Here is a 26,003-nt window from a genome sequence, read left to right as displayed (position 1 = left end):
ACTGTATATTAAAGTGGAAGGGGACGAGACTATTCACCGCAATTCACTGCACTGTTGCTTTATAGATAACCCACACTGACCGTGGCATGGATGATAGGCGCTGACCAAGTAAACAAATAACCATTGAGTCCAAAGCATTATCTGAGTATTATCTGGTTGAAGTGCAATTAGAGGTTTGGAAGCATACAATGTTTTTGCTGTGCTATTGTTATTGAGAGGAGTACAAGACAAAACAATCTGAGTTTAGTGCTTGTAAGATGTTCAAGTTGTGTTTGTGTTCACTTCAGTGCCTTGAATGCCTTGAGTGCCTTGAGTACCTATGTTTGTGTGTGTGTGTCTGTGTGTGAGTGTGTGTGTGTGTGTGTGCGTGTGTGTGTGTGTGTGTGTGTGTGCGTGTGTGTGTGTGTGTGTGTGTGTGTGTGTGTGTGTGTGTGTGAGGAGCTCAGTAAGACCCTAATAACCGTGGTGCACCTGGTCTGAATTCCTCATGGCTGGGGTTATTTGCTGTAACATCACCGTGTGAAAGGCCACAGAAGGTTGGCTCAGTCAACATTACATAAGCCAATCAGACGGAGCGCATGATTGAGTACAGATCTCTCCTCACACACCCCTCGCTGCGCAAACACACACACACCGCTGAGGTAACAGGAAGGTAAATGACTCTAATGTGATCCTGCACAGATGAGAGAGGGTTGTTTGCTGTTGATCACGCTCCATCGGAAACTGTTTAAGTGGGAGAACGACAAGGCCAGCTAAGCAACACACACATACCCGCGCGCATGCTGGATGTACGTGCACGCACGCACACACACACACACACACACACACACACACACACACACACACACACAAACACACAAACAGACATGCAGACATGCACACACACACACACACACACACACACACACACACACACATACACATACACATATGTGTATATATACTGAAATGTATGCACTCACTGCAATGTAAGTCGCTTTGGATAAAAGCGTCAGCTAAATGGCATATATATTACATACACACAGACACACTGTTAGGCTAGCTATAGATCACATTTCCATTGTAGAGATGTTAAAGCTCCACCTGCCCTCCTTGTTCTCTTGGCAAGAGAAGTCTGTGTGTGTGTGTGTGTGTGTGTGTGTGTGCGCTCTTGGCAGGCGATTGAGCCTCATGAGGTTTCACACACGCCTGCCTGGCTCAGGGAGGCGTCAGCTCATCTCAGCCTCACGGACGGAGGAGCAGCGAGGGGAGAGGGGTGACGGAGGAGCAGCGAGGGGAGAAGGGTGACGGAGGAGCAGCGAGGGGAGAGGGGTGACGGAGGAGCAGCGAGGGGAGAGGGGTGACGGAGGAGCAGCGAGGGGAGAGGGGTGATGGAGGAGCAGCGAGGGGAGAGGGGTGACGGAGGAGCAGCGAGGGGAGAGGGGTGACGGAGGAGCAGCGAGGGGAGAAGGGTGACGGAGGAGCAGCGAGGGGAGAGGGGTGACGGAGGAGCAGCGAGGGGAGAGGGGTGACGGAGGGCGCCAACACACAGGACCAGGACCTGGATCAAACATGCACAGTATTAGACTGGTTTCCCGGACACAGATTAAGCCTACTCCTACTCCTACTCCTACTCCTACTCCTACTCCTACTCCTACTCCTACTCCTACTCCTACTCCTACTCCTACTCCTACTCTACTCCTATTACAAGGCACTGTGTATCAATACTCTCCATTCATAAACTGACCACGCTGTATTCCAAGACTAGGCTAGGTGTTTTCTTCCTATCTCTAGCACTGTGACTGCCGATGACAAAGGCTTTACTTACCATGACTGATGTATAGTTGATTCACTCGCTTAGACAAAAGTTTCTTTTGGATAAAAGCGTCTGCTAAATGACATTAAATGTACATATTAGTCCCTGACCTCAGAATGACACTGACAATTCCTGCCCTGCCCAATAAATCCTCAGCCATCCACAGGGATAGCATCATGACCTCTCAGACAACCACAGGGTTAGCATCATAACCTCTCAGACAACCACAGGGTTAGCATCATGACCTCATTATCAAGTCTGAAAAAACAGCATTTGCTTTGACTCAGACTTACTTAAGACTTACACACAAGAGTCACAGTACCACTCTTCACTGTGCGCCCTGGCAGAGAGTGGAATGATGTCATGATAGTGATATACTGTATATGATGTCATGATATTGTAAACAATGTCATAATGATGACGTACATGATGTCATGATAATGACAAAAATGATAATGATGTAACTGTGATAAAGTGTTGTTTTGTTCAGGGAGTGATAGAGTGTGAGCAGATGACTGATACTCCCACCAGCTCCAGTAGTCTGGAATCCTTCATGAGGCCTGTTAAACCTTTAAACTGTGGCTGAGAGTTTATATATCACTTACCTCCCCTGATCTAGAGGTGACATCTGTATGACCTGGGGCCAAAGGTCATGTTAGATGTTAAAAGCTTTTTTATGGTTTAAACCAATGTTATAGTTTAAACCAGAGTGTTTCTCTGGTATGTGTGTGTGTGTGTGTGTGTGCGTGTGTGCGTGTGTGCATGTGTATGTCATGTCTAGGCCTTGCTGAAGCAGTATGTTTCTGTCTTCTATGTAATTGAGCATGATGGTGCAACTGTACACCAGCTCCACCTCTTAATCATAGCGGATGAAATGGTGTGATACAAGAGATACAAGGCTTAAACATCCTGACTGACTCAGACACCATCTAGTCTCTCATTCCTGCTGTTATCAGGGAGGTTTGACAAGTAAAGACAGTCTATCCAGGGAGGAGAGACAGCAAGGAACATGAAGCTAACCAAGGCTAGCCAATGGTTGATCAGTAGACATACACATATCAAGTCTCTCATTCCTGCTCTTATAAGGGAGATTTGATCATGGTTTTATTGGTACTAAGAGGATGACATAAGGCTAACTCTTGACTCAAATACCTTTTATTTATTCAAATACCACGTCTCCAGCATCTCTGTCCTGCTCTTATAAGGGGGGTTTAATACCATAGATAGTTTGACTTGAACAGGGAGGACAGGCTGCCAGGAATATTGAGCTAATGTTAACTCCTAATTCTAATACCACACCAGTCTCTTATCCCTGGTCTTATAAGGGGGTTTATTACGTAAGACAGTTTGATTGCCACAAGGAGGATGCTTTAAAGACCATCCAAAGGTGAGGCAACCCCTCGACCAGACAAGCCAGATTAGGTTTATGTGTGTTGTTGTGTATGTGTGTGTGTGTGTGTGTGTGTGTGTGTGTGTGTGTGTGTGTGTGTGTGAGTGTGTGTGTGTGTGAATGAGTGAGTGAGTGTGTGTGAGTGTGTGTGTGTGTGTGTGTGTGTGTGTGTGTGTGTGTGTGCGTGTGTTTTATCACAGTTGAGTTTTAAAAAGCTGCTGTGCATCCAGGTTTTTATACTTTGTAGGCAGCGGTTGAGTGTGTTCAGGGCAAGTGAGGTGTCAGGCTTGGAGCAGATGTAGTGTCGTCTGCGTAGAGGTGGTAGCTGAGACCATGGCTATAGATAATGTGGGGGAGCATGGGATGGATAGATAGATAGATAGATAGATAGATAGATAGATAGATAGGTACTTTATTGATCCCTGAGGGGAAATTAAGGCATTACAGCAGCTCACATAACAAACAACAACAACAACAAAATAAAGTGACAATAGAATAATAGAATAAAACATGAATTAAACATTATATAGAGTAGGAACAGTCCAGTATGATTTCACATCCCCCAGCCTGACTCTGATCACCCCGATCGAGCCAGCTGGAGGAGGAGTTGTATTACTGCGGCAGACTGGTGGATACAGAACAGTGCCCAGTGCCAACCACGTTATTGGTAGAATTCCTACTGTATGTACTATAGTGTTGGAATAGGAGGATAGATCAGAGGAAACTTGTAGGAGGGTTGAAGGGAATTTGAGGGGGTCGCCTGACTGGGACCTGAACCAGTAACCTTACTACTGTCATTGTCTATCTAAGTCTTTGGAAATGTCACCAAGACTTTAGGAGGTAATAAGTAACAATACTCCAAAGTTAAACCCTTCAGGGCCAATATACTGATTATCTAGTAATATCCATGATAATAATGATATTATGATGTTATTAATCTAAATGATTTGTTGAAGACCACCTGACTTGTGCCTGGTCAGTCGGTCATGTTAGTGATTACCTGATTAAACTCTGTTTAAGTGTTCAGAACAAGGCCAAGCAAATTAGGTTTCTTGGCCTGATTCTTTATAAGGACCATCTGTGTTCATCACTAGCAGCCTGTAGCAACATTCCCGTCCTCTACTCCGTAACTACTGACTTATGTTCTAATGTGTGTGTGCATGCGTGTGTGTGTGTATGTGTACGGGGGCCGAGAGAGTGATATTGCCTTATTTCCCAGCAATGTGTGAGTACGTGTATGTGTGTGTGTCTGCCTGACTGTGTGTATGTGTGTGTGTGTGTGTGTGTGTGTGTGTGTGTGTGTGTGTGTGTGTATGGGGGCAGATAGAGTGATATTGCCTGATGTTCCCAGTAGCAGAAAATGCCTTTTTTGGTTATTTCAGTGCACAGTGAGGCTAGAAGCCAGCGTGTCTACAGGGAGGACCAGGAACAGCAGAGTTCATTACTACTGCTTGACCTGCTCCTTGGCTCTGTCCCCTGGCACCGCTCGCTGGCTGGGAATGTCCTGATTAGATACTTAGATTGTAATAATGGTCGGTGGTTTTGCCGTCAAGACATTCGATTTTTTTTTCAAAGTTATACAACTTGGTTGGGTTAATGGAAAAACAAGCATTGTGATTGGCCGAGAGCAGTTTGAAGCCGTGATTTAATAAAGATAATACGGTTAAATCACTTCTTGTGATATTCCTACGCTGCAGTAGATTTGTGTGTATTTTGGATTTGTTATTTAACCGTTGTATAAAACCCTTGTATAAAGCACTTGGTAGGGGTTTGCTGGCACTCCCCCTAACCGTGACAATATTGACGATAAATCATGGCCTCAAGGGCATTATTGCTTAATCGTGTTTCATTTGATATACAAAATTGTGTTCATTTTCATGAATGTTCTTCTCAAATGGTTTAGATCTTGGCAAACAAACATAATTTCAAATTTATTCTATACTACTCAGAAATATCTTTACCAGGCAAAACGTTATTTTAATACGTACACAAAACATTTCAGTTCACACAACATAGCTTTGGCAAAAGCAGTAGAACAGCTTAGTATGTGTGGGGGTTTCCTGGAATCATCGGTCATCTGTGATGTTCCCCCCGGTGGGAGCCTAGCAGGCGTACGTAGCTGGGAGTCTGGGGATGGAGCAGCTGTTCTGCATGGCTGCTGTGTACTGTGACCAACTCCTCCGCCGTGGGCAGTGGTGGGGTGTGAACCTGGTGACAGCATCATCACACACACGCACACACAGGCACGCACACACACACACACACACACACACACACACACACACACACACACACACACACACACACACACACACACACACACACACACACACACACACACACACACACACTGACCAACTCCTCCGCCTTGGGCATTTATGGGGTGTGAACCTGGTGACAGACTGGTCACACCATGGCTTGGCTGGCTGGCCTCACTCACTCACTCACACACACACACACACACACACACACACACACACACACACACACACACACACACACACACACACACACACACACACTGTTCATACAAAGAGACAGGTGATGTAATGTTAGTGTATGTGTTATCTTCATATAATGGGTCTATGTACATGATCATTTAATTTGTGTATTTTAGGCCTTCATTCATTTTACATTTGTCACAGACGTTGTTGTCTGTGAATGTTGCCATAGCAACTTGGTAAACAGAGTGAAACAAGAAGCTCAAATGCCTTCTGACCCCTGAGCAAACCTCACATCCTGTCTCCGTGATCGCCGAACGTTCCTCAATATTAGCACACACACACACGTCATACGCACGCACGCACGCACGCACGCACGCACGCACGCACGCACGCACGCACGCACGCACGCACGCACGCACCTGTACCCGCACCCGCACCCGCATCCACATCCGCACCCACACCCACACACACACTTCCTTTAAACATTCTAGGTACTAGATGTGTTTGTAGTGGAGCATCATGAAGAGCAGACAGAGACGAGTGTTGTGTTCCTAGTGGCATGCAGGTCATGTGTGGAAGGTTTGATACAACATCCTGGACCAATGTTCCTGACACAACATGACAAACATTTCCAGTGCCTCAGATTTTATTATAACAGCTTTATTCATACGGAAAACTAATGCAACGTTGATGTGAGGTGAACTAACTAACACAAAAACACAGGCTTGCCAGTATTAATTGTTAATTAATACTATATACTTTTAATACAGTATTAAACATATTAAAAGTCAATATTAATTGTTTACCAATAACATGTAAATTAATGACTAAAAGGGTTCAGTATGGGACCAAGTAGCTCTGACATCACTATCACAGACAGTTCCTTCTTCCTTCTCAGACTCACTTGAGGACAGGACTTTTACCGCGCTTTACACACTACAGGGCCGACCCAAACCATACTGAGCTGGCTCGGATATTGTCTCTTCACATTGTCCAGCACTGTTTCAGCAACTATGGTGGATGTGTAACCAGGCCAACCTGGTACAGCTCAGCTCAGCTCAGCTTGGTTTGGCTCTGTAGTGTGAATCAAGTCTTCGAGAATGTTTGATCTGGTCATCACACCCTTGTTGTTCTAGAACCTAAGCCCTACTGTAGGTTCCACTCCCAACATTCTTCAGCTCAGATAAGCTCCAAGGAGTCGTCTCTCCATTTCTCAATGATAAGATGCGGCCTACTAAGTGGTTTTACTTTCATCTTTGTCTCAGGTTCCACTCATGATGACAAACAGCAACGTACTGGAACTGTTTTTTCAGTTTGTTGTCCAGTTTGAGGGGCTTTCCTGTCCATTTCAGAGTAATGACTTTCTCAAAGGGGAGTAAATGGGGTGGAATACTTGGGCAGCACAATGGTCAAATACAAAGCATGTAAATGGATTTGTAAATGGGGCGGACTACTCCCTGGTTGTATAGAGAAATGGAATACTTAGTGCTTCAGTTGGTAAATGGGGTGAACTTCCCTCTGGTTCTGTAGAGAGATGGATTACTCAGTGCTTTAGTTTGTAAATGGGGTGGATTACTCTCTGGTTGTATAGAGAGAAGGAATATTCGCGCTTTAGTTTGCTGACGGTTTCAGGTTCTCCTTGTCAGCGTAAACAGGAAGCTGGGTCTTGTTCTCCTGTCTGTTGTCCAGACCAGACTGACACAATACTGAACCTGGCATGACTATTCGTCTTTCATGTCTGAGGAAAGGATGTGTTGATGGACTCTGCAGGTGTGTGTGTGTGTGTGTGTGTGCGCGCTATGATTTAAGGGGGCCATTTCCACCTTTGTGCACTATAAATTCTGACCCTCCCTTCCTGCTGTTGCATTCCCCTCTGTATTCACACAGTAAAGCCAGACACTGCAGTATATACAACACTACATCAGAGACCCCTGCTCTAGGCAGCTAATGCCTTGTTGTAATCATTTACACTCTATACATAGTTTCCAATTGTGGTAGTTACTTTAAAGAATGCCAAGGTTACTGAAGTAGATTAAGTAGCTAGCCAACTTACTTTAGCCCGCTTCAGCTGACAAAGCTAACAAAGCATAGAAATAACTGTCCTGTTTTTTTTCGCAGTTTGATTTCATAATCTTTTGTGTTTCATTCCCTTGTCCAGTTCACACCTCAGATAATATTATTATCTACAGATAGATGTAGTTTCCCCTTACAAACTCTGTATACGTGCTTGAACTCAATCCACCCATCACTGTAAACCTCTAGCCTCCCGTCTGCACACATGGGAGCTGTATTTGCTGTGTTTTAGCTCACTAGGGATGCGTACTTTGAGTATTTATAGTTTTTTTTATCAGAGAGTTGTAATCATGTCAGTCGTGTAGGTCTGTGTGACTGTAGGTCGTTGGGATGTGTGGTTAGAGTCTTGTGTGATTGGTCGGTCGTTGGGCCGCGTGGTTAGAGTCTTGTTTGATTCGTCAGTCATTGAGCCTTGTGGTTATAGTTTCCACGGGGAACGAACCAGACCCGTGAGTCATGCTCCACCACCAGAACAACCAGAACTGGTCTGACAGTGGGAGGCCTTCAATATCCTGCTAGCTCTAGTCTAACACACGTAACAGGGATGGAAACATGAAATATGAGGTGGGGGGTGCAGGAGTGGTGGTGAGGGGGGGGGGGGGGGGGGTCTGGTGGCTAGACAGTGGCTGCATTCCCAGTTCTTTTCATACTTAATCCCCCCTCTCTTTCCCCCCCTTCTCTTCTCTTCCAGCCAACCCCACCTTCCCCCATTCTTTTATTACTTATTCCACCCCCATCACCCTCCTCCACCCACTCCTCCCTTCTCCATTCTCAACTTCCCCCTCTCCCTCCCCCCTCCCTCCATCCCTCCCACCCTCCCCAGTCTAACGGAAATGCTGGGGCACTTACTCACTGCAGGACCGTTAGAGCACAGAACCACACCCTACACTGATGTAGATCAGGGGAGGCTGGTGGAGGTAGAAATCGGAGGATGGGCTCATTATAATGCATGGAACGAAATGAGGAATGAGCCTCCCCTGGCACAGATTTAGATGTAGACATGGATGAGTCATACTTGGGCCTTATTGTGATTGTGTCTCTCAGGGGATGGGGGAAGGAACTCATTATCTGGAGTTTTTTGTACTTTTGATTGGATTATAGATAACATCTGACTGGCCAATCAGACTTGTCTGCTAAGCACTGTTTTGGCTATTCCAGGGAATGCAGACGACTTGGCTGTTGTCTCGTGGCTGACGCACTTTCGGGAATCCCAGCCTGGAGGCCAGATGGCTATCCTCCTTGACATCGGAACATTCCATTTGTGGGAGGTTCTAACGGCTCCTACTGTACCTAGGCAGGGGTCGCTACGCTACTCTTGGCTAATCCTGGCAATGCAAGTGTCTACTTGGCTGACTTCTTTTGGCGTTTCCACTGTCTTTGCTGTTCATTCCAGTTCACCGTCTCAATGAACCTCCACCCAATTCTCCTTCTCATTTAACCTCCACCCAATTCACTATCTCATTCAACCTCCACCCAATTCACCATCTCATTCAACCTCCACCCAATTCTCCTTCTCATTTAACCTCCACTCAGTCCTCCTCCTCATTCAACCTCCACCCAATTCACCATCTCATTCAACCTCCACCCAATTCACCATCTCATTCAACCTCCACCCAATTCTCCTTTTCATTTAACCTCCACTCAGTCCTCCTCCTCATTCAACCTCCACCCAATTCTCCATCTCATTCAACCTCCACCCAGTTGTCCCTCCACCTACATCCCTGCTTCTCATTATCATCCCTCTGACATAGGGTTGGCAGCAAATGCTGTCTCTTGTCTCATTACAACATATGGTTGATCGATGATCTGGGCTAAAGCTAGTCAGACCCACGCCAAATATGTTACAACACACAGAGAGAGTACATACACACATGCACACACACACACACACACACACACACACACACACACACACACACACACACACACACACACACACACACACACACACACACATAGCAACACACACACACACACACACACACACACACACACACACACACACACACACACACACACACACACACACACAGCAACACACACAGCAACACATCCATCCCACTCCCTGACAGATTATATGAACTACTGTACAGTGATTTTAGGGCACTTACTTATTATAAGTATAATACAACCGTTCGTTAAAGTGGAACCTGAGTAGGCTACAGCACAATTATGTTGTTCATCATGTTTGTGCTTTAAGGAAGTATGAAATATGATAATCTAATACACAGTAATTCTATCATATGGTCCCACGAGATTTGCATTTTACAAACTTAGATATACAGTAATTGTGTCAGGTTGAAATGCTTATAGCAAGACTTTCATGTGTGTTTGGCAGGTAGAGAGACCCTGTAGCATGACTAGACCTCTGGGCCATATAAAGTGTGTGTGAGTGTGTGTGTGTGTGTGTGTGTGTGTGTGTGTGTGTGTGTGTGTGTGTGTGCATGTGTTTGTGTGTGTGTGTGTGTGTGTGTGTGTGTGTGTGTGTGTGTGAGTGTGTGTGTGTGTCTGTGCGTGTGCGTATGCATGCGTATGTGTGTGTGTGTGTGTGTGTGTGTGTGTGTGTGTGTGTGTGTGTGTGGAGGAATGGCAGGTATGCAGTATGAAGCTTCCGTGCCCTCTCTCTGGAATGCCCTGTCTTCCCCTCCCTGCTCCGCCTCGGCTCATCCTTCTAATGCAAGGCGGCTGTGGAGCTCACGCTCTAACAAAAGCCTTTTGTGTGAGGAGGAGGACAGCTTTACGACCTTCGCCTATCCACAGATAGAAGGAGAGAGAGAGAGAGAAGGAGAGAGAGAGAGAGACGACCCTCGCTCGTCCTCAGAGAGACAGGGGAACCACCCTCAGCAGACTGACTTCTACACATCTTACACAAGAACAGCTGCTGAACAAATGAGAGTGGCAAGATCTGGGCCCAAGTGTTGGAGAGGTGCTGCCCTCTCTTTCCACAGAGTCTGCTGTCAGTCGGAGTTTGAACCTGGGTCTCCCATGTGGAAGATAACACTCTGTACTGAAGAAGGCTTGATGCCAAACGTGTCCACAGTGACTATGGTGATTATGCATAAAACCATAATTTATTTTGCTAATAGAGAATGCTGGCTGTGTTATTTACTCACTCCCACGTATAATACCCAAACGTCTACCATTAGGATAAGAGGACACCCTTGTGGTCAGAGGACAACACATGAGTTTACATGTCTCAGACAGTCATACCTCAAATCAGAGATGTACAACTCAACTGAACCATAAACCAATAATATGAGATTTGTCTATTGCCTACGTGTCATTACGGTAATTACTTGAAATAGGATTAACGTAATACCAGGTGGGCAATAGACAGAAGATGATCTTTGTGCCAAGTAAGTTCAAAGCTTCTGGGGAAACTCACCCCAAGATAGCCTTCTCTCACTGAGACTCATACAGATGTCTGTAATCAACTTAAAGTATACAAAACAATCATCAGGGACCAAACAAGGTCACATCTGAACCAAACAAACAATGTTCAGACAGAATGACTCATGTGAAGGAAAGGAAAATAAACCACAGCGAGATTTGACCATGAGTCATCATGTTAAACAGGCAAATATCTTGGGAATAGAGGTCCGGGTCGGTATTAGGGGGGAGGCCAGGTCACGCCGGGTCAGAACCAGAAATCCTGAGAACTTGCTAGAACAATATTATGTCTTACTGGATGGAGGTAGAGCAGGGTCATATGGGACTGGAAGGGTTGAATGTGGCAGAAGGCCAGAAGTGTAAGCCAGGGGAGGCTGGTGGAGGTAGAAATCAGAGTAGAAATCATCAACATTGCATTTGTTGTCTGTATACATATACTGTATTTCAGAGAGGTAACACATTGGTGATCGTAATGTAACTGATAGATGTGACAGAACAAAACACAGTGTTGGTAATAATACAGGATTTATTATTGTCTTTGTTTGTTGCTATTTATGGCTGAGTGGATTTGACCTCTGACGTTTCAGATGCGACGACCTTCCCATCCACCAAGGTCTGGATGATGGTCTTGGTATTAGTCTGCTTGACAGACTTCAAGACGGACTCCTCAAGGGCCTCCTCAAGTCTGGAGAGAAAGAGAGAAGGAGAGGGGGAGAGAAAGAGAGAGGGAGGGGGGATAGAGAGGGGGGGGAGAGAGAGAGAGAGAGATTGAGAGGGGACAGAGTGAGGGGAGAGAGAGAGAGAGAGGGGGATAGAGAGAGAGAGAAAGAGAGAGGGGGGAGGGAGAGAGAGAGAGAGAGAGAGAGAGAGAGAGAGAGAGAGAGAGAGAGAGGGAGGGAGGGAGGGAAGAGTCAATCATTAGAATTGCATCTGAAATAGAACATCAAACAGAGAGGGGAGGTACTGTCGCTAACACTTTGCCTATGTGAGCTGAGATGCTCGCCATATTTGCATATAGCTAGTTTGCATCTAATTTGCAAGAATGACGAGCTTCCTGAATTGAATGAAGAAGGACAAATGAACAAGGCAAAAGTAAGATGGCGGAAATCTTACTAAACAATTAAATCAGTCGGCAAGGTGGAGCTAGATTAAGGCTAGTTCTAGACTCAAACATATTTTCAATGGAGTTTGATACCATTCCTCATTCTGTTCCATGCATTACAATGAGCCCGTCCTCCGATGTCTACCTCCACTAGTCTCCCCTGACGTCTCCTCACCTGAAGTCTCCCCCCTCCAGCAGCCTCCTGTAGGTCTGGATCTCGGCCTCCAGCTTAATCTTGATGTTGAACAGAGCCTGGTACTCCTGCCCCTGCCCCTGGATGTTGGAGCGGAGCTGGGTGAGCTCGGCCTGCAGACAGAGGATGTTGCCCTGGTACTTCTCTAGCAACATGGTGTACCGCATCTCCACGTCACGCAGGGTGCCCTCCAGGGATGCCTTCTGTATGTAGGAGATTAGATTAGATTAGATTAGATTAAATTGCAAGTTGTTTTATGGGATGGCTATATGACAATTGAAAACACTTGTATGTAGAATATCAGAGAATATAATAGAATGGAATCAAATGGAATAGAATAGAATAGAATACAATAGAATAGAATACAGGAGTTGATTGCTCTCCTCCGTGGCTTGAGTTGACAACTTGCTTTCTTCCTTTCTCTAGCACTGTGACTGCCGATGGCACTGTTCTTACCATGACTGATGTATAGTTGATTCACTTACTTTAGACAAATTTACTTGGACAAAAGCGTCTGCTAAATGACTTAAATGTAAATGTAATGTTGTGGTTCTTACCAGGCTCATCTCAGACTGAAGCTCTATCTGGAGAGACTGCATCCTCCTGCTGCTCTCACTCACGGTGCTGCTGGCCTCCTTCAGGGCCGTGGTGTTCTCTGTCACCTGGATCTGCACCTCTGTGATCTGGAGTGGAACACACACACACATCCGCACGCACACACACACGCACGCACGCATGCATGCACACACGCACACACACACACACACACACACACACACACACACACACACACACACACACACACCGTGTATATTAACCCACACTCATACTGCAGATTGGACTACGATTAGAGAGTTCCTAGAGAAGGACAGAGAGTCGTACCTTGGATTCGTGCCATGCTTTGAGTTCCTGCTGGTTCTTCAGGGCCATCTTTTCGTACTTGGCCCTCATTTCCTCCATGATCTGGGCCAGGTCCTGCCCCTTAGGAGCGTCCACATCCACCTGCACCGATGATGCGCTGATGACGGCACGCAGCTCCATCACTTCCTGTCTCACAGTATATATTCATTGAATGCATCAAACAGAGGTAATGTTAAACATCCATTGATTTGTTGTTAGCGGTGGCTAAAGTTAGCTGAGGTTAGTAGTGGCTATTTAAACAACTCTGAACCATGGATTACAGTTTCTCCTTTCAGCGTAAGGAATCATCTGACTATAAGGTGTGAAAAACGTCTTCATAAATGATCAGTTCTGTATTATTGTGAATCGTGATTCCTCGTTCACTATTGTGATTCCTCGTTCACTATTGTGATTTCTGATTCAGTATTGTAATTCATGATTCAGTGTTCCTCACCGCTTCATGGTTCTTCTTCAGGGAGATGAGTTCCCCCTTCAGGCACTCGATGTCACTCTCCAGGTGCATCCGGATTATGTTGGTGTCATCTAGAACCTTTCTCAGCTTGGACACATCAGCATCCACAATCTGGCACATCTCAATCTCATACCCTAGCCTGTTCACACACACACACACACACACACACACACACACACACACACACACACACACACACACACATACACATACATATAGGCACACAGACAGATGCACGCACGCACACGCATGCACACACGCACACATGCATACACACACACACACAAACACACACATAGAGTTATGAAGAATATGGTCCAAAGACATTATCTTGAGGGGTTTCAGAAGACTTTAGGTTTTAGTCAAGGTCACACAGGTTTCCCGACACAAGCACTCACTTGGCCTGGAAGTCGTCTGCAGCAAGGCTAGCATTGTCTAACTGGCTAGCTACCCTAGCATTGGCTATCACAGCCTCCAAGATCTGAGAGAGAGAGAGAGAGAGAGAGAGAGAAAGAGAGAGAGAGAGAGAGAGAGAGGGATCTTTACATCTTTATCTGCAGGGTGGTGATACCATTGATTTTATGGCTACACCAATGGTGAGTTTCACTTTATAGACTTAAGTCATATACAGTTTGACATTGATGATGAACTGTAAAACATACTATATCTGTCAGGTCAAATGAGTTTATTGTGACACACGATAGACATACAATCATGTTGAATAAAAGGCGTAACTTAGAATGCAAAGTCCAGGTTGTAAACATTGAGAAATGAGGTATGAGTGAAGAGATATACAATGTGGTGTTTGACAGTCTTTCTAAAGCCTTGCTTTTAATAAGCCAGCCCTTTATGTTATTTGGTCATATACCGGTTGTGGTGTTGGAGGGGGGCTGACACTTTTTGCTTAGGGCCCCATTATAGGTTGAACTGATTGTGGTGAAATTACTAGAGTTTGACATATGTTACATTCAAAGTTTGAAAGCTTTATTGAGTGTGGTGCCTTAACTAGAGAACATCACATGGCTATACTACTAAGAATACACGGTCAGCACATTGCTTCATTCGACTGTGTGTGGTACTGTATGCTAGTGTAGATACTTTAACATTTATCAGTTTGTTTTAATCTAAAGTGACCCTGGGTGAAATACAATATGATACCAATCGAAGTATTGTTGCTAGGAGGTAAATACCACATAAAACACATGGCACACTAGGTGGTGAGTGTTCTGGAAGTCTTTGGCAGTTGGTGAGTTAAACTTACACTGAACTTCAAAGTTGAAAGCTTGACATAGCCATGGTTCTCACCTGCTTCCTGAGGGCAACCAGCGTAGCCTCGTAGTGGCTGTAGTCCTTCCCCGTCGGCCCGCTCTTCTGCAGCGTCTCGCGGATCTTCACCTCCAGCTTCTCATTGACTGTCTCCAGGTTCCGCACCGTCTCCAGGTAGGTCGCCAGACGGTCGTTCAGGTGCTGCATGGTCGACTTATCGTTGCCCATGGCGAAGCCCCCTGTCCCCGCGGTGATGGAGGTTTGCACATGGTAACCCCCCTCCCTTCTGATGCCCCCTACGACGGAGCCGCTGCCCAACCTGCTCCCGCTGTAGATGGAGGAGATCCTGGTGCCGGAGCCCCCGGCCCCCCCATGGGCGCTGCTGGAGCTCCACCCCTTCTTGACGTACATAGGGCCGCTCCCGGCCAACGAGTAACTAGAGAAGGCATCCATCTTGTCTGTATGCTTGTATGGTTGTATGTGTATGTTGTATGGTTGTATGTGCCTGCTGTATGTTTGTCTGTGTCTATATATCCAAGGCGATAGACAGAGAGAGAGAAAAGAGGAAGGAGGACAGAGGTTTTATAGACAAGGCTGCATTGCATCATGCCACTCCTCCTCCTGATTGCTCTCTCACCTTTAGACTCTGTCCTCTTCACCTATTCACAGCTTTGATTTCATGCCTAGGGACAGGGGGAAGGAACTTATGCTGCATTCAAGTGTTGCTTGGAAATTGGAAATTTGGAAATTGGTGACACCGGTGCAAATAATGTGCCTCTGAGATCTCCATGTTTCCCACTAGGAGATATCTCAGAATTAGCCAATACGGAGGTATACGCAAAATCCTAAGCTCAATATTTGTAGGAAGCTCAGATTTACAGAGGAGTACTTGAATGCACCATTACAAGGCCAGAGAGGGATATACAATGCCTCGGAAAGTATTCAGACCCCTTCACTTTTTCCACATTTTGTTGTGTTATAGACTCAATTTAAAATGCATTAAATTAAAAGAATTTGCCATCAATCCACACACAATACCCCAGAATGACAAAGCGAAAACAGGATTTTAGAAATTTTTGTAAATTTATTAAAATTGAAATACAGAAATACCTCATGTGCATAAGTATTCAGACCCTTTGCTATGATACTCACAAATGTCATCAACAAATCACTCAATAAGTTGAATTGAGTCCATCTTAATGCAAGGATAATAATTCATGTAATTTTGGAATTAATATCTGTTTTTATAGGGTCTCTGATTTGCATAGTAATCAAATACACACTCAAGGCACTGTAGATGTTGATCAGTAGACACTGTAGTGTTGATCAGTAGTTAACACATGAACTGTAGAAACTACCACAGATAACAGTGTCATGCTATTGTGGCTGAAGTATCCCTGCTCATTGCTGTGATATGTAACCCAGGAGACAGGGGAAAGGCTGTCAGACTGGGCCATACTGATCAGTAGATAGCTAATTAATTAGCCACTGCTATCATGAAATGATGGCTGAAATGTAATCTCCATTGTTCATACACAGTTTATCCAATAAACATTGGATTAATCCTGTACTAAAGACCATATCCAATGGGGAATCTCTGATTTTTCCTGCAGGAGAACCCTTTCCAAACCCGTTCCAAAGCTTCTACTGTACAGTACATTGAACCAAAAAAGATTCTTCAAAGGGCTTCTTCTACAGGGAATGGTGAAGAACCCTTTTATTTAAGTATAGGCTTGATATTTTTGGGGGAAATCACCCATATATACAGTATTTACTGAAAACAACATAAGATCATGCATGTTTGCAGTTCATGTAATGTTTAATGTAAAGAAGTGATCACTCAGTGAAGGTCGACAGTCTAGATGATGCTGGTGAAAACTTTATTGGAATGTCAGGAGTCAGTACAACGAAGATTAAACACATTAGTCGGACCAAACTGGACAGAGAGAAAACTAAGATGATGATAGAAGACACAAAAACAACAGTTTACATCAAGAAGATACAGAATTGAATTATATTCTGCTGCTGGTATAACAGTAAACGGTTACAATTATATGAATTATAATTATTTCAGCTATAGCATTTGTTTCTTAATCCGAATTTGTACTGCAAACGAATGTCGGCCCTGCTCCTTAATGTATAAAATCAAAACACTTAAGACACTACAGCAGAAGACATTAGGATGAAATAAATAAGAGATGATGAGTCCTCCTCTTATCCAGCTGGTCTCTGGCCTTCTATACTAGTTAGCCTGTGTAAATGTAGTTAGCCAATGGGGTTTTAGTGTTGTAACTAAGGTCATGGGAGGGAACCAATAGCCGCGATAGACAGCTCAAAGGTCCCTCTCTTTGGTCTCTGACTGGTTGTAATTCTCAACCTATCTAAATGTAGTTAGCCAATGGAGTTTTAGTGTTGTAAGTTCAGGACGAGAAGAGGACCAATGGGAGCCATGGTTGCGATTCCAGAGATCAGGATGAACCAATGAACCCCTTCTTAGAGGTCTCTCTGCTCTGTGCTGGAGGAGACCACTTTGCCATCGACCAGGGTCTGAGTGACAGTCATCACCTTGGTCTTCACTGTCTTCTGGTCCTCTAGAGCATCCTGCAGACTGTGAGAGAGAGAGAGAGAGAGAGAGAGAGAGAGAGAGAGAGAGAAGATTCCAGAAGAGTCAGTCAACAATAATCTACTGTACATGATTACATTCATATCCACATACAACAGACCACATCTCCAAAGATGGCCACCGGTCAACCAATCTCAACACAGAATATTGACTGAAATGGACATTTTAACTGTTCCATAAATTCTAATACAGTATGCTTACATTGATTTTCCCCATAATGCTAACAACTAACTTCTCCTTCATACTCAATTCATTTAAGTGAGGCAATGTTGCCAGGAAATACACACAGCACTGTACAGCCAAGGCTGATGGAGGCAGAAAAAACATCCTCCGATTTCTACCACCACCAGCCTCCCCTGGTACTCTCTATCGTACTCACTGGAAGTCTTCTCCGTCCAGCAGCCTCCTGTACGTGGCGATCTCAGCCTCCAGCTTCATCTTCATGTTGAGCAGCGACTCGTATTCCTGAGTCTGCTGCTTGATGTTGGTGCGGAGGTTGGTCAACTCAGCCTCCAGTCCGATGATGATGTTGTTCATGCTTTCGATCTCCATGTTGTAGCGCATCTCTGTGTCCCGTAGGGTACCCTCCAGAGACCCTTTCTGTTGCGGGGAGAGAAGCAGGGGAGGTGGGGAGGAGGAGAGAGGGGAACAGTCAGAGTGAGAAGGGAGCTCAAAGTGATAACGAAAACTAAACCATGCAGTCAACCATGGCTAAGCTACTCAGTGCAGTAAAGTGAGCTGAGTGTTTTTAGCTGAGTGTGTGTGTGTGTGTGTGTGTGTGTGTGTGTGTTTTTAGCTGAGTGTGTATGTGGTTGAGTGGTCTCACCAGGCTCTTCTGTGACTCCAGCTCTATCTCCAGGGTCTGCAGCTGTCTGCGGAGGTCATTGGCCTCTGTATGTGCCCCCTGGAGGGCCTCTGTGTTCTGAACGACCTGGGACTGCACCTCTGTGATCTGCAATGAAACACACAGTCAACATGTGAACATTGCTATTAATATTAACCATAATTTCTGCAATGGAGAGAGCACTGAGGATGGTCTACAGATGGCATTGTGGAGGTTTACATTTCCTCTAATAATCAACAGACTATGAACTGCAACTCTGTTGACACGCAAGAATTGGTCAGCTTTTGGTTTATGTTTAGGGTTCGGGTCAGAGCCAAGGCTAGTGGAGAAGTAGCTGAGACACCTGAAACACCAAAGAGGAAAAGGTGGAAGAGGTGGAGAAGGAGGAGGAGGAAGAGGAAGAGGAGAATGAGGAAGAGGAGGAAGAGGAAGAAGAGGAGGAGAAAGATGAGGAGGATGAGTACCTGTGATTCGTGCCATGCTTTGAGTTCCTGCTGGTTCTTCAGGGCCATCTTTTCGTACTTGGCCCTCATCTCATCCATGATCTGAGACATGTCCGGCCCCTTAGGAGCGTCCACATCCACGTGCACTCCTGATTGGTTGACTTGGTTACGCAGCTCCATCACTTCCTGTTAGGGTCAGCAGGACAAGAACAAGAGGTTAAAGGTGCACTACGTCAATTTTGTTTCCCTTACCTACAGTGTCAGTTTGTAAACAGATCGGGGGGGGTGAGAATTTTGAATTTTGTGCTCACCACGCCCAAGGCCAAATACAAATATAAATAACGAACAAAATATCCATGAGAGAGTTTCTAGAGTCATCTGTAGGCCAACCGACAAGATTATCTTGTGCTACGAAAAACAAGATGGATGCCATGAAGTTCCTTTCTCGTTGATACAGTTGAGTTTACCATGTCTCCTGTGTCAACTGGCTAGCTCAGTGTACTGCCAAGATGGATAGCTAATATTGGTTTAGAAGCTAGGGGTGGGGTTGGAGGAATAAACGGTGGTTTATCAGTTTTACAAGACTAGCAAATAGAGGTGCGCCTTGGATTAAGAGATCACTGCATACAAAAGTGAAACATGAAACTGTTTCATATGAGCTTACATTATTGATATTGTACAGTTTACCTTGTTTCCTATGCCAGCATGCTAAGTCAGCGTAACGCCAAGACGGATAGTAAATATTAGCATAGTGCGTTTGTGTAACAAACTCCACCTGATCGTGGTTCTTCTTGAGGAAGATCAGCTCTTCCTTCAGGGACTCGATCTCGCTCTCCAGGTTCATACGACCCATGTTGGTGTCATCAATCACCTTCCTCAGACCAACAATGTCCGCCTCCACAGACTGGCGGATGGACAGCTCCGACTCAAACCTACACACAGCACATAGGGTCAGAGTTAGGGTACTGTACTGGTCAGCTATGGTGAACTTAGTGACAGTTTAGATGAAGTTGGTCTATACATGTGTAATTACAGTGTTATTACTACAGTTATAACATGACATTATCTTGCTCAGACTCATGTCTAAACACAGGGCAGAGCTTCAGGGTCAGGGACTGTGAAGCTACGGTGAAATCAACTATATTTATGAAGCTAATAACCTTATATCAAGTGTTGCTACAGTCTGTTTGTTTTGTTTTGTTTTGGTCTGTAAGATTAATTCCTGCTGTCAGTGTTCTTTTTGTCATAGCACAAGCGTACAGCAATAAGGGCCTGTCCCTAGCCTGCAGGTTGTTGTTAAAGCATGGAACAGCAGCATCTCTTTATCTCTCCATCATTTGGCTCCCATTTTGTTGCCATAACTCAGGGCGTGCCAGCAACGGCCTGCTTGTTCTGCATCTTAAGCACTAAGTTTGCACCCTAAGCACTACTTTATCTTCATCTATTTCTAGAAGAGTTAGTGGGCCTCAATGATGGAGGGATGGAGAGGAGGCAGAGAGAGAGAGAGGGTGGGGGGGGGGGAGAGGGAGAGAGAAACGGAGAGAAGGGGAAACGAGGGGAATGAGCCTAAAGGAGTGGGCAGAGAGAGAGGTTGAGAGAAAGCACCCCAAGCTCTACTTTTGCAACCTAAACACTACTTTTGCACCCTAAACACTACTTTTGCACCCTAAACTCTACTTACTTCATTCTGAAGTCGTCAGCAGCCAAGCGGGCGTTGTCGATCTGCAGGACCAGGCGGGAGTTGTCTAATGTGGCATCAAACACCTGGGAACAAAGACAAGGGGATATCTCACATTAAAACCAACACACTTTTCATTTTCTCTTTTTAACGAGCTGATGAGGATTCATAGGGCTGGTTGCCCGGACACAGATTAAGCCTAATTCTGCTGTAGACTAAAAGTCATCCTCAATTGATATTTTATAAATGCTTCATTTGTGCAGGTAAACACACAGTATTGTCCTTACTTGATGAAAATGTGTTGATAGATGATCGAGGCTATAAAGGGACAGCTTTTTTGTGTAATTAATATGAGTTGAAAAGAAAGCGCAGGTGTGTGTGCGTGCGTGTGTGTGTGCGTGAGTGTGTGTGTGTGAGAGAGAGGACAGAGCAGGTGTTTGTGTGTGTGTGTGTGTGTGTGTGTGTGTGTGTGTGTGTGTGTGTGTGTGTGTGTGTGTGTGTGTGTGAGTGTGCGTGAGTGTGCATGTGTGTGTGTGTGTTTGTGTGTGTGGGCAGTGCCAAGGGCAGCAGCGAGGCCAGCTGGCCCAGTGTTTGCTCTGTATGGTGTACAGTAGAGGAGATAAGGGGTGGAGACCTGCGTGACTAAAGTCCAGGAGCCAATCATTAACAGACAGCAGAGATGTCTGTGTGTGTCTGTGTGTGTGTGTGTGTGTGTGTGTGTGTGTGTGTGTGTGTGTGTGTGTACAGTCCAGTGTGTGTGTACTATCCAGTATGTGGGAAGGTTGCAGGGTTGGGTTTCCTGTTGTTGTTGCTGGTGAGTGTAGCTTTATTTTGCTAAAGGGGGGGGAGGGGGGGTGGTTGGAGGAAGAATGTGTGTGTGTGTGTGCGTGTGCGTGTGCGTGTGCGTGTGCGTGTGCGTGTGCGTGTGCGTGTGTGTGTGTATATGTGTATGTGTATGTGTATGTGTATGTGTGTAGACGGACGGAAGAAATGTGGAATGGAACGAGGAATGGTATCAAACACTAGTCATATTTGCATCTCTTCTTGTGCTGTTGGGAAATCTCCCATCTACCGTCCTGAAAGGCTCCTCTATGGTTTTGCATACAGCAACTGTAGTTATTAAGTTATTATGTTTGTTCAGCTGGGTTCAAATGGCCAAACCTACTGTACATAGCATGACTAGAATGTACCAATATCCAATGGGAGATGACCTAAAGTTTTTTTGTGTTTATGTTACTCAAACTGCTACTGTCTACAGTATTGTACCGTACTAGAGTAGCTGGTTATGGATGCAGTATAATGTTTTACAGTACTGTACTGTATTTCAGAGTTTCCCATTATAGTCACTGATGCTGTATTGATGTAAATGGTCACTGATCTACAGTAGGTTGACTCACCCTGATTGCCCGGCAGTATAAAACCTATCACTAATCTATAGTTTGACACATAGTTGAATGGGTCAAATCAGATAAATAGAGATACAGTGACTTAACGAGACGGATCACCTTTTAACGGTTTAACGATGTGGAACATTGAGTACCGGTCTCACTCAGCATACAGTTCTACGCCGTGAAGAGGGAACTAAATGATGAAGGAAACAGGAAGCTCATCTGTCCTATCAATATCATGTGCCCTCACTAACTGTCACTTTTAGAGTGAACACACGCACCACAGTCAATAAAACAGCCGTTTAAACTTGATCAATAACTGTTAGCGAAATGATTCAGGGTTACTTGTACTGTACATGTTCATAGATGACTCTAACTCCACAATCTTGTTTTCTTTCTGTATGAAACGAGCCACATAATACCTGTCTCTCACTTTCTCTCTTTAACAGTGCTCATGTTATAGATTGCCCATTCATTGTCTCCACCATGTTTCTTCCCCACCAGCAGAACAATCAACCTGTCTAATTGAGTAATGAGCGGGGTGTTACATATACATGACCCCTGACCCCCACAGCTATGGGTCGAACCCTGTAACTCCTGACCACGTCTAGGGTCAGCAACCAGAAACTTCTGGAATCCCCCCTCTGACTTCTTTCTCTCCGCCCTCTGGCCCTCTGCCCCCTGCCCAGAGATGTTGGCAGTGTGCCATAGACCAATCAGCACCTGGCTTTAATGAACTAAAAGCCAATCAGCACTGTGGGATTAATGAACGAACTACCTAGGCCTTAGCGACCCAGGTCAATGACCTGAGACTGACAGAGCGAAAAAAAAAACCAGTGTGTTCTCTCTCTCTCTCTTTCTCTCTCTCTCTCTCTCTGTATTCTGGTTTTCTTTTACAGTTTTCCCCCTTAGTTTAATCATATTATGACTGTGAGAATACATGAACAACATCACAATGTCCCTTAGAATACAGTCTTGGTAACTTAGTATATATCTGCCTGTATTCTCTATCTAAGACAATGAGGTAAAGAGACAATGAACAATGATGAGACTATCATAAGACTACTAAGAGACAATTAGGAGACAATAATGAGATGAACACAAGTTAAATAAAACAGTGAAGAGTTAATCCAACATCTTTTTAGCAGCCATAGCAACCACCCTCCACCCCCTCCCTCCCTCCCTCCTCCCTCCTTCCCCTCTCACCTTCTTCCTGACGTCGTTCAGGATGGCATTGTAGCGGCTGTAGTCGTTGACCTCCGGCCCGCTCTTCTCCAGCGCCTCGCGGATCTGCAGCTCCAGCTTCCCATTGGCTGTCTCCAGGTTACGCACCATCTCCAGGTACGAGGCCAGGCGGTCGTTCAGGTTCTGCATCGCGAACTTCTCGTTACCCATGATGTTCGCCTTGTTCTCACCTCCAATGCCGCTGCCACCACTCACTTTGATGCTGGTGGAGATCCCGCTGCCTCCCCCCATTCCGCTGCGCACCCCCGAGTAGGAGGAGGAGGAGATCCTGGCCCCTTGACCCCCGGCCCCGCCGTAGATGCTGGAGGCCCGGAAGGAGGGAGCGGCGGAGGTCCGGGTGATGGAGGTGTACGCTGATGATCTCATGGCTGCCATTGCAGTGAGTGACTGAGACTGAGAGTGAGAGAGAGAGAGAGAGAGACGGTGGGAGCAGGAGTCACACAGACACACACACACTAGGCAGGGGGAGAGAAGGAGACGCTGGAGGTTTATAAACCTCCCCGGCCCCCACCACACATTCGTCCCGCCCCCAGGACACTCCGCCCCCACCAGCCTCCCTGGCTCCTCCCTCTTTTCCACAAGCAAGACCACAGCAGTTTTATATAGACTCCTTTGTCCCCTCTGTCTGCCCGGTTTTCTCTCTCTCTCTCTCTCTGACTACACACTCAAAGTAATTCAATTTTACATTCATGGAAGTGAATGAGAATGTACTGTTTTGGTTTACCTCCGTTTGAATCGCCTCACTTCAGCTTCTTGAGATTGTATCAGTATTCAATATTCTACTTGTTGTTTGAATCCTGTAGTAGTTTGAGAAATTAAAATAATTTGTTTCATTGTTCTGTCACAGAGTGATTTATCAAATTAATAATGGCTGAATGGTAAATCTGAATATGATAAAGGATGTTCACCATCAATGTGCTTAGATATAGTTGCATTTTTCAGATATGGTAAAATCTACAATGACCCACCCACAGGTATGAATGTAATGCGTTAATATTATATGATAATATCACACTCCCCTCCCACTGACAGTAATGTGTGTTTCACCACCTGCATAGCTGACTGTTGGGAAAACGTTGTGGTTGGTTGAAGATTGTGATCCCTGGTTTAGTCATTGCCTGACTGACTGACAACATTTCACACCTGGAAGAACATTGTTCACTTTGGGTTTCAGGTCGGGACAAATCATGTCAAAACAAAAACAGGATTCATATTGACTTTTCATTAGCAATTAAATCATCATTAAGTATGATTTAATTGATTGATTGATGACATAATTGATTAGATTATAATATAATATAATATAATAGAGTAGAGTAGGATACAATAGAAAACAACATCATTGAATAGAACTTTAGCTTCCAATCTGAAGAGCATTGTCATTGGCTTCACCCTATCTATTCTCGGTGACCGGACATGTGTGAGATCGTCTGATTGGCTGATTGTCCAACTACAGTATCAGAGGATATGAGTTCCAGACTGGCTAAACAAAAGAACAATTAGCCTGGCTCCTGTGTAGACAGGCAGGAACAAAGACCTCTCTAATCTGGTAAACATATCCTAGAACACATCCTAGAACCCCCATGCTGTTCTACATCAGGGAAGGGAGGGAGGGAGCGAAGGAGGGAGGGAAGGAAAGAGGGAGGGACATTCCCCTACTCAGGTATCTAAAGCTGCTGTTGGCTCCTAACAAGGGAAAACTCATACAGGCTTATTGCTCTCCCCCCCCCCCTCTCTCTCTCTTTCTTCTCTTTCTTTTTGATGCCATTCCCTTGCCAGTAGACACTGATCCATGTATTCTCATGAGAGGTGACAGTGCTCTCTCTGTGTGTGTGTGTGTGTGTGTGTGTGTGTGTGTGTGTGTGTGTGGTGCATTTACACACTGCTAATCTATTTGAACAAAGTCTTAATTTAAAAGGCTGTGAACTACAGCTGTCTAATAAAGCCAACACATCTGTCTACTGAAACAAATAAAACTCTCTGTCTATATCTCTCTATCTCTCTGTATCTCTGTATCTCTCTCTCTTCTCTCTCTCTCTCTCTCTCCCTATCTCTCTCTCTCTCTCTCTCTCTCTCTCTCTTCTCTCTTCTCTCTCTCTCTCTCTCTCTCTCTCTCTCTCTCTCTCTCTCTCTCTCCTCTCTTTCTCTCTTCTTTTTGATGCCGGTCCCTTGCCAGTAAGTTGACACTGACCCATGCATTCTCAGGAGAGGTGACGGTGCACTCTCTGTGTGTGTGTGGGTGTGTGTGTGTGGGTGTGTGTGTGTGGGTGTGTGTGTAATCTATGTTAGCAGTGTACACAGTCATGTATTTACTATTTATTAACTGCTAATCTATTTACACAAAGTCGTAATTTATAAGGCTGCGAACTACAGCTGTCTAACAAAGCCAACGCATCTGTCTAATGAAATAAAACAAGAACACATCTCTGTCTGTATCTCTCTATCTCTCTGTATCTCTCTTTGTATTACTCTCTGTATCTCACTCTCTCTCTCTCTCTCTCTCTCTCTCTCTCTCTCTCTCTTTCTCTGCTGTCTCTCTAGTCATACTGTCCTGTCTTAACTCAGCTGAAGGTATTTGTGTATTTTTCCTGACAACCAGGAAGGAACCCAAGGCAGGAAATTAATGTATAAAAACATTCCTACAAATTACAAACAACTTTATTCCCTTCCCTGCAAAAACAATAAATGAGGTCTGAGAAATGTTGTACATGCATGTTTATATCATGATCCCAGGTGAAATACCAAATTCTAACATTC

The 26,003-nt window shown here is 45.0% G+C and overlaps 2 protein-coding genes across 2 annotated transcripts; both read right to left on the bottom strand.

Moving 5' to 3' along the window:
- Positions 1 to 11,643: 11,643 nt before the first annotated feature.
- LOC310808023 (keratin, type I cytoskeletal 18-like) lies at positions 11,644 to 15,478 on the bottom strand (the record flags this gene model as incomplete). Its single annotated transcript, XM_083674720.1, has 7 exons — positions 11,644 to 11,777; positions 12,370 to 12,590; positions 12,945 to 13,070; positions 13,270 to 13,434; positions 13,742 to 13,898; positions 14,158 to 14,240; positions 15,065 to 15,478. 7 exons carry the CDS (start codon positions 15,476 to 15,478, stop codon positions 11,645 to 11,647), a joined length of 1,299 nt encoding a protein of 432 aa, XP_083530846.1. The 3' UTR covers position 11,644.
- A 1,410-nt stretch (positions 15,479 to 16,888) lies between these two features.
- krt18a.1 (keratin 18a, tandem duplicate 1) lies at positions 16,889 to 23,718 on the bottom strand. The gene is made up of 7 exons (XM_083675754.1): positions 23,208 to 23,718; positions 20,617 to 20,699; positions 19,711 to 19,867; positions 18,957 to 19,121; positions 18,475 to 18,600; positions 18,028 to 18,248; positions 16,889 to 17,633 (listed from the first exon to the last, which is right to left on the bottom strand). The coding sequence occupies exons 1-7, from the start codon at positions 23,619 to 23,621 to the stop codon at positions 17,519 to 17,521; spliced, it is 1,281 nt and encodes a 426-aa protein (XP_083531880.1). The 5' UTR covers positions 23,622 to 23,718; the 3' UTR covers positions 16,889 to 17,518.
- Positions 23,719 to 26,003: the final 2,285 nt, after the last annotated feature.

This window comes from Argentina silus, assembly GCF_951799395.1.
Source record: "Argentina silus genome assembly, chromosome: 8".
NCBI classification, from domain to species: domain Eukaryota; kingdom Metazoa; phylum Chordata; class Actinopteri; order Argentiniformes; family Argentinidae; genus Argentina; species Argentina silus.
This window is presented reverse-complemented; position numbering and strand designations above follow the sequence as displayed.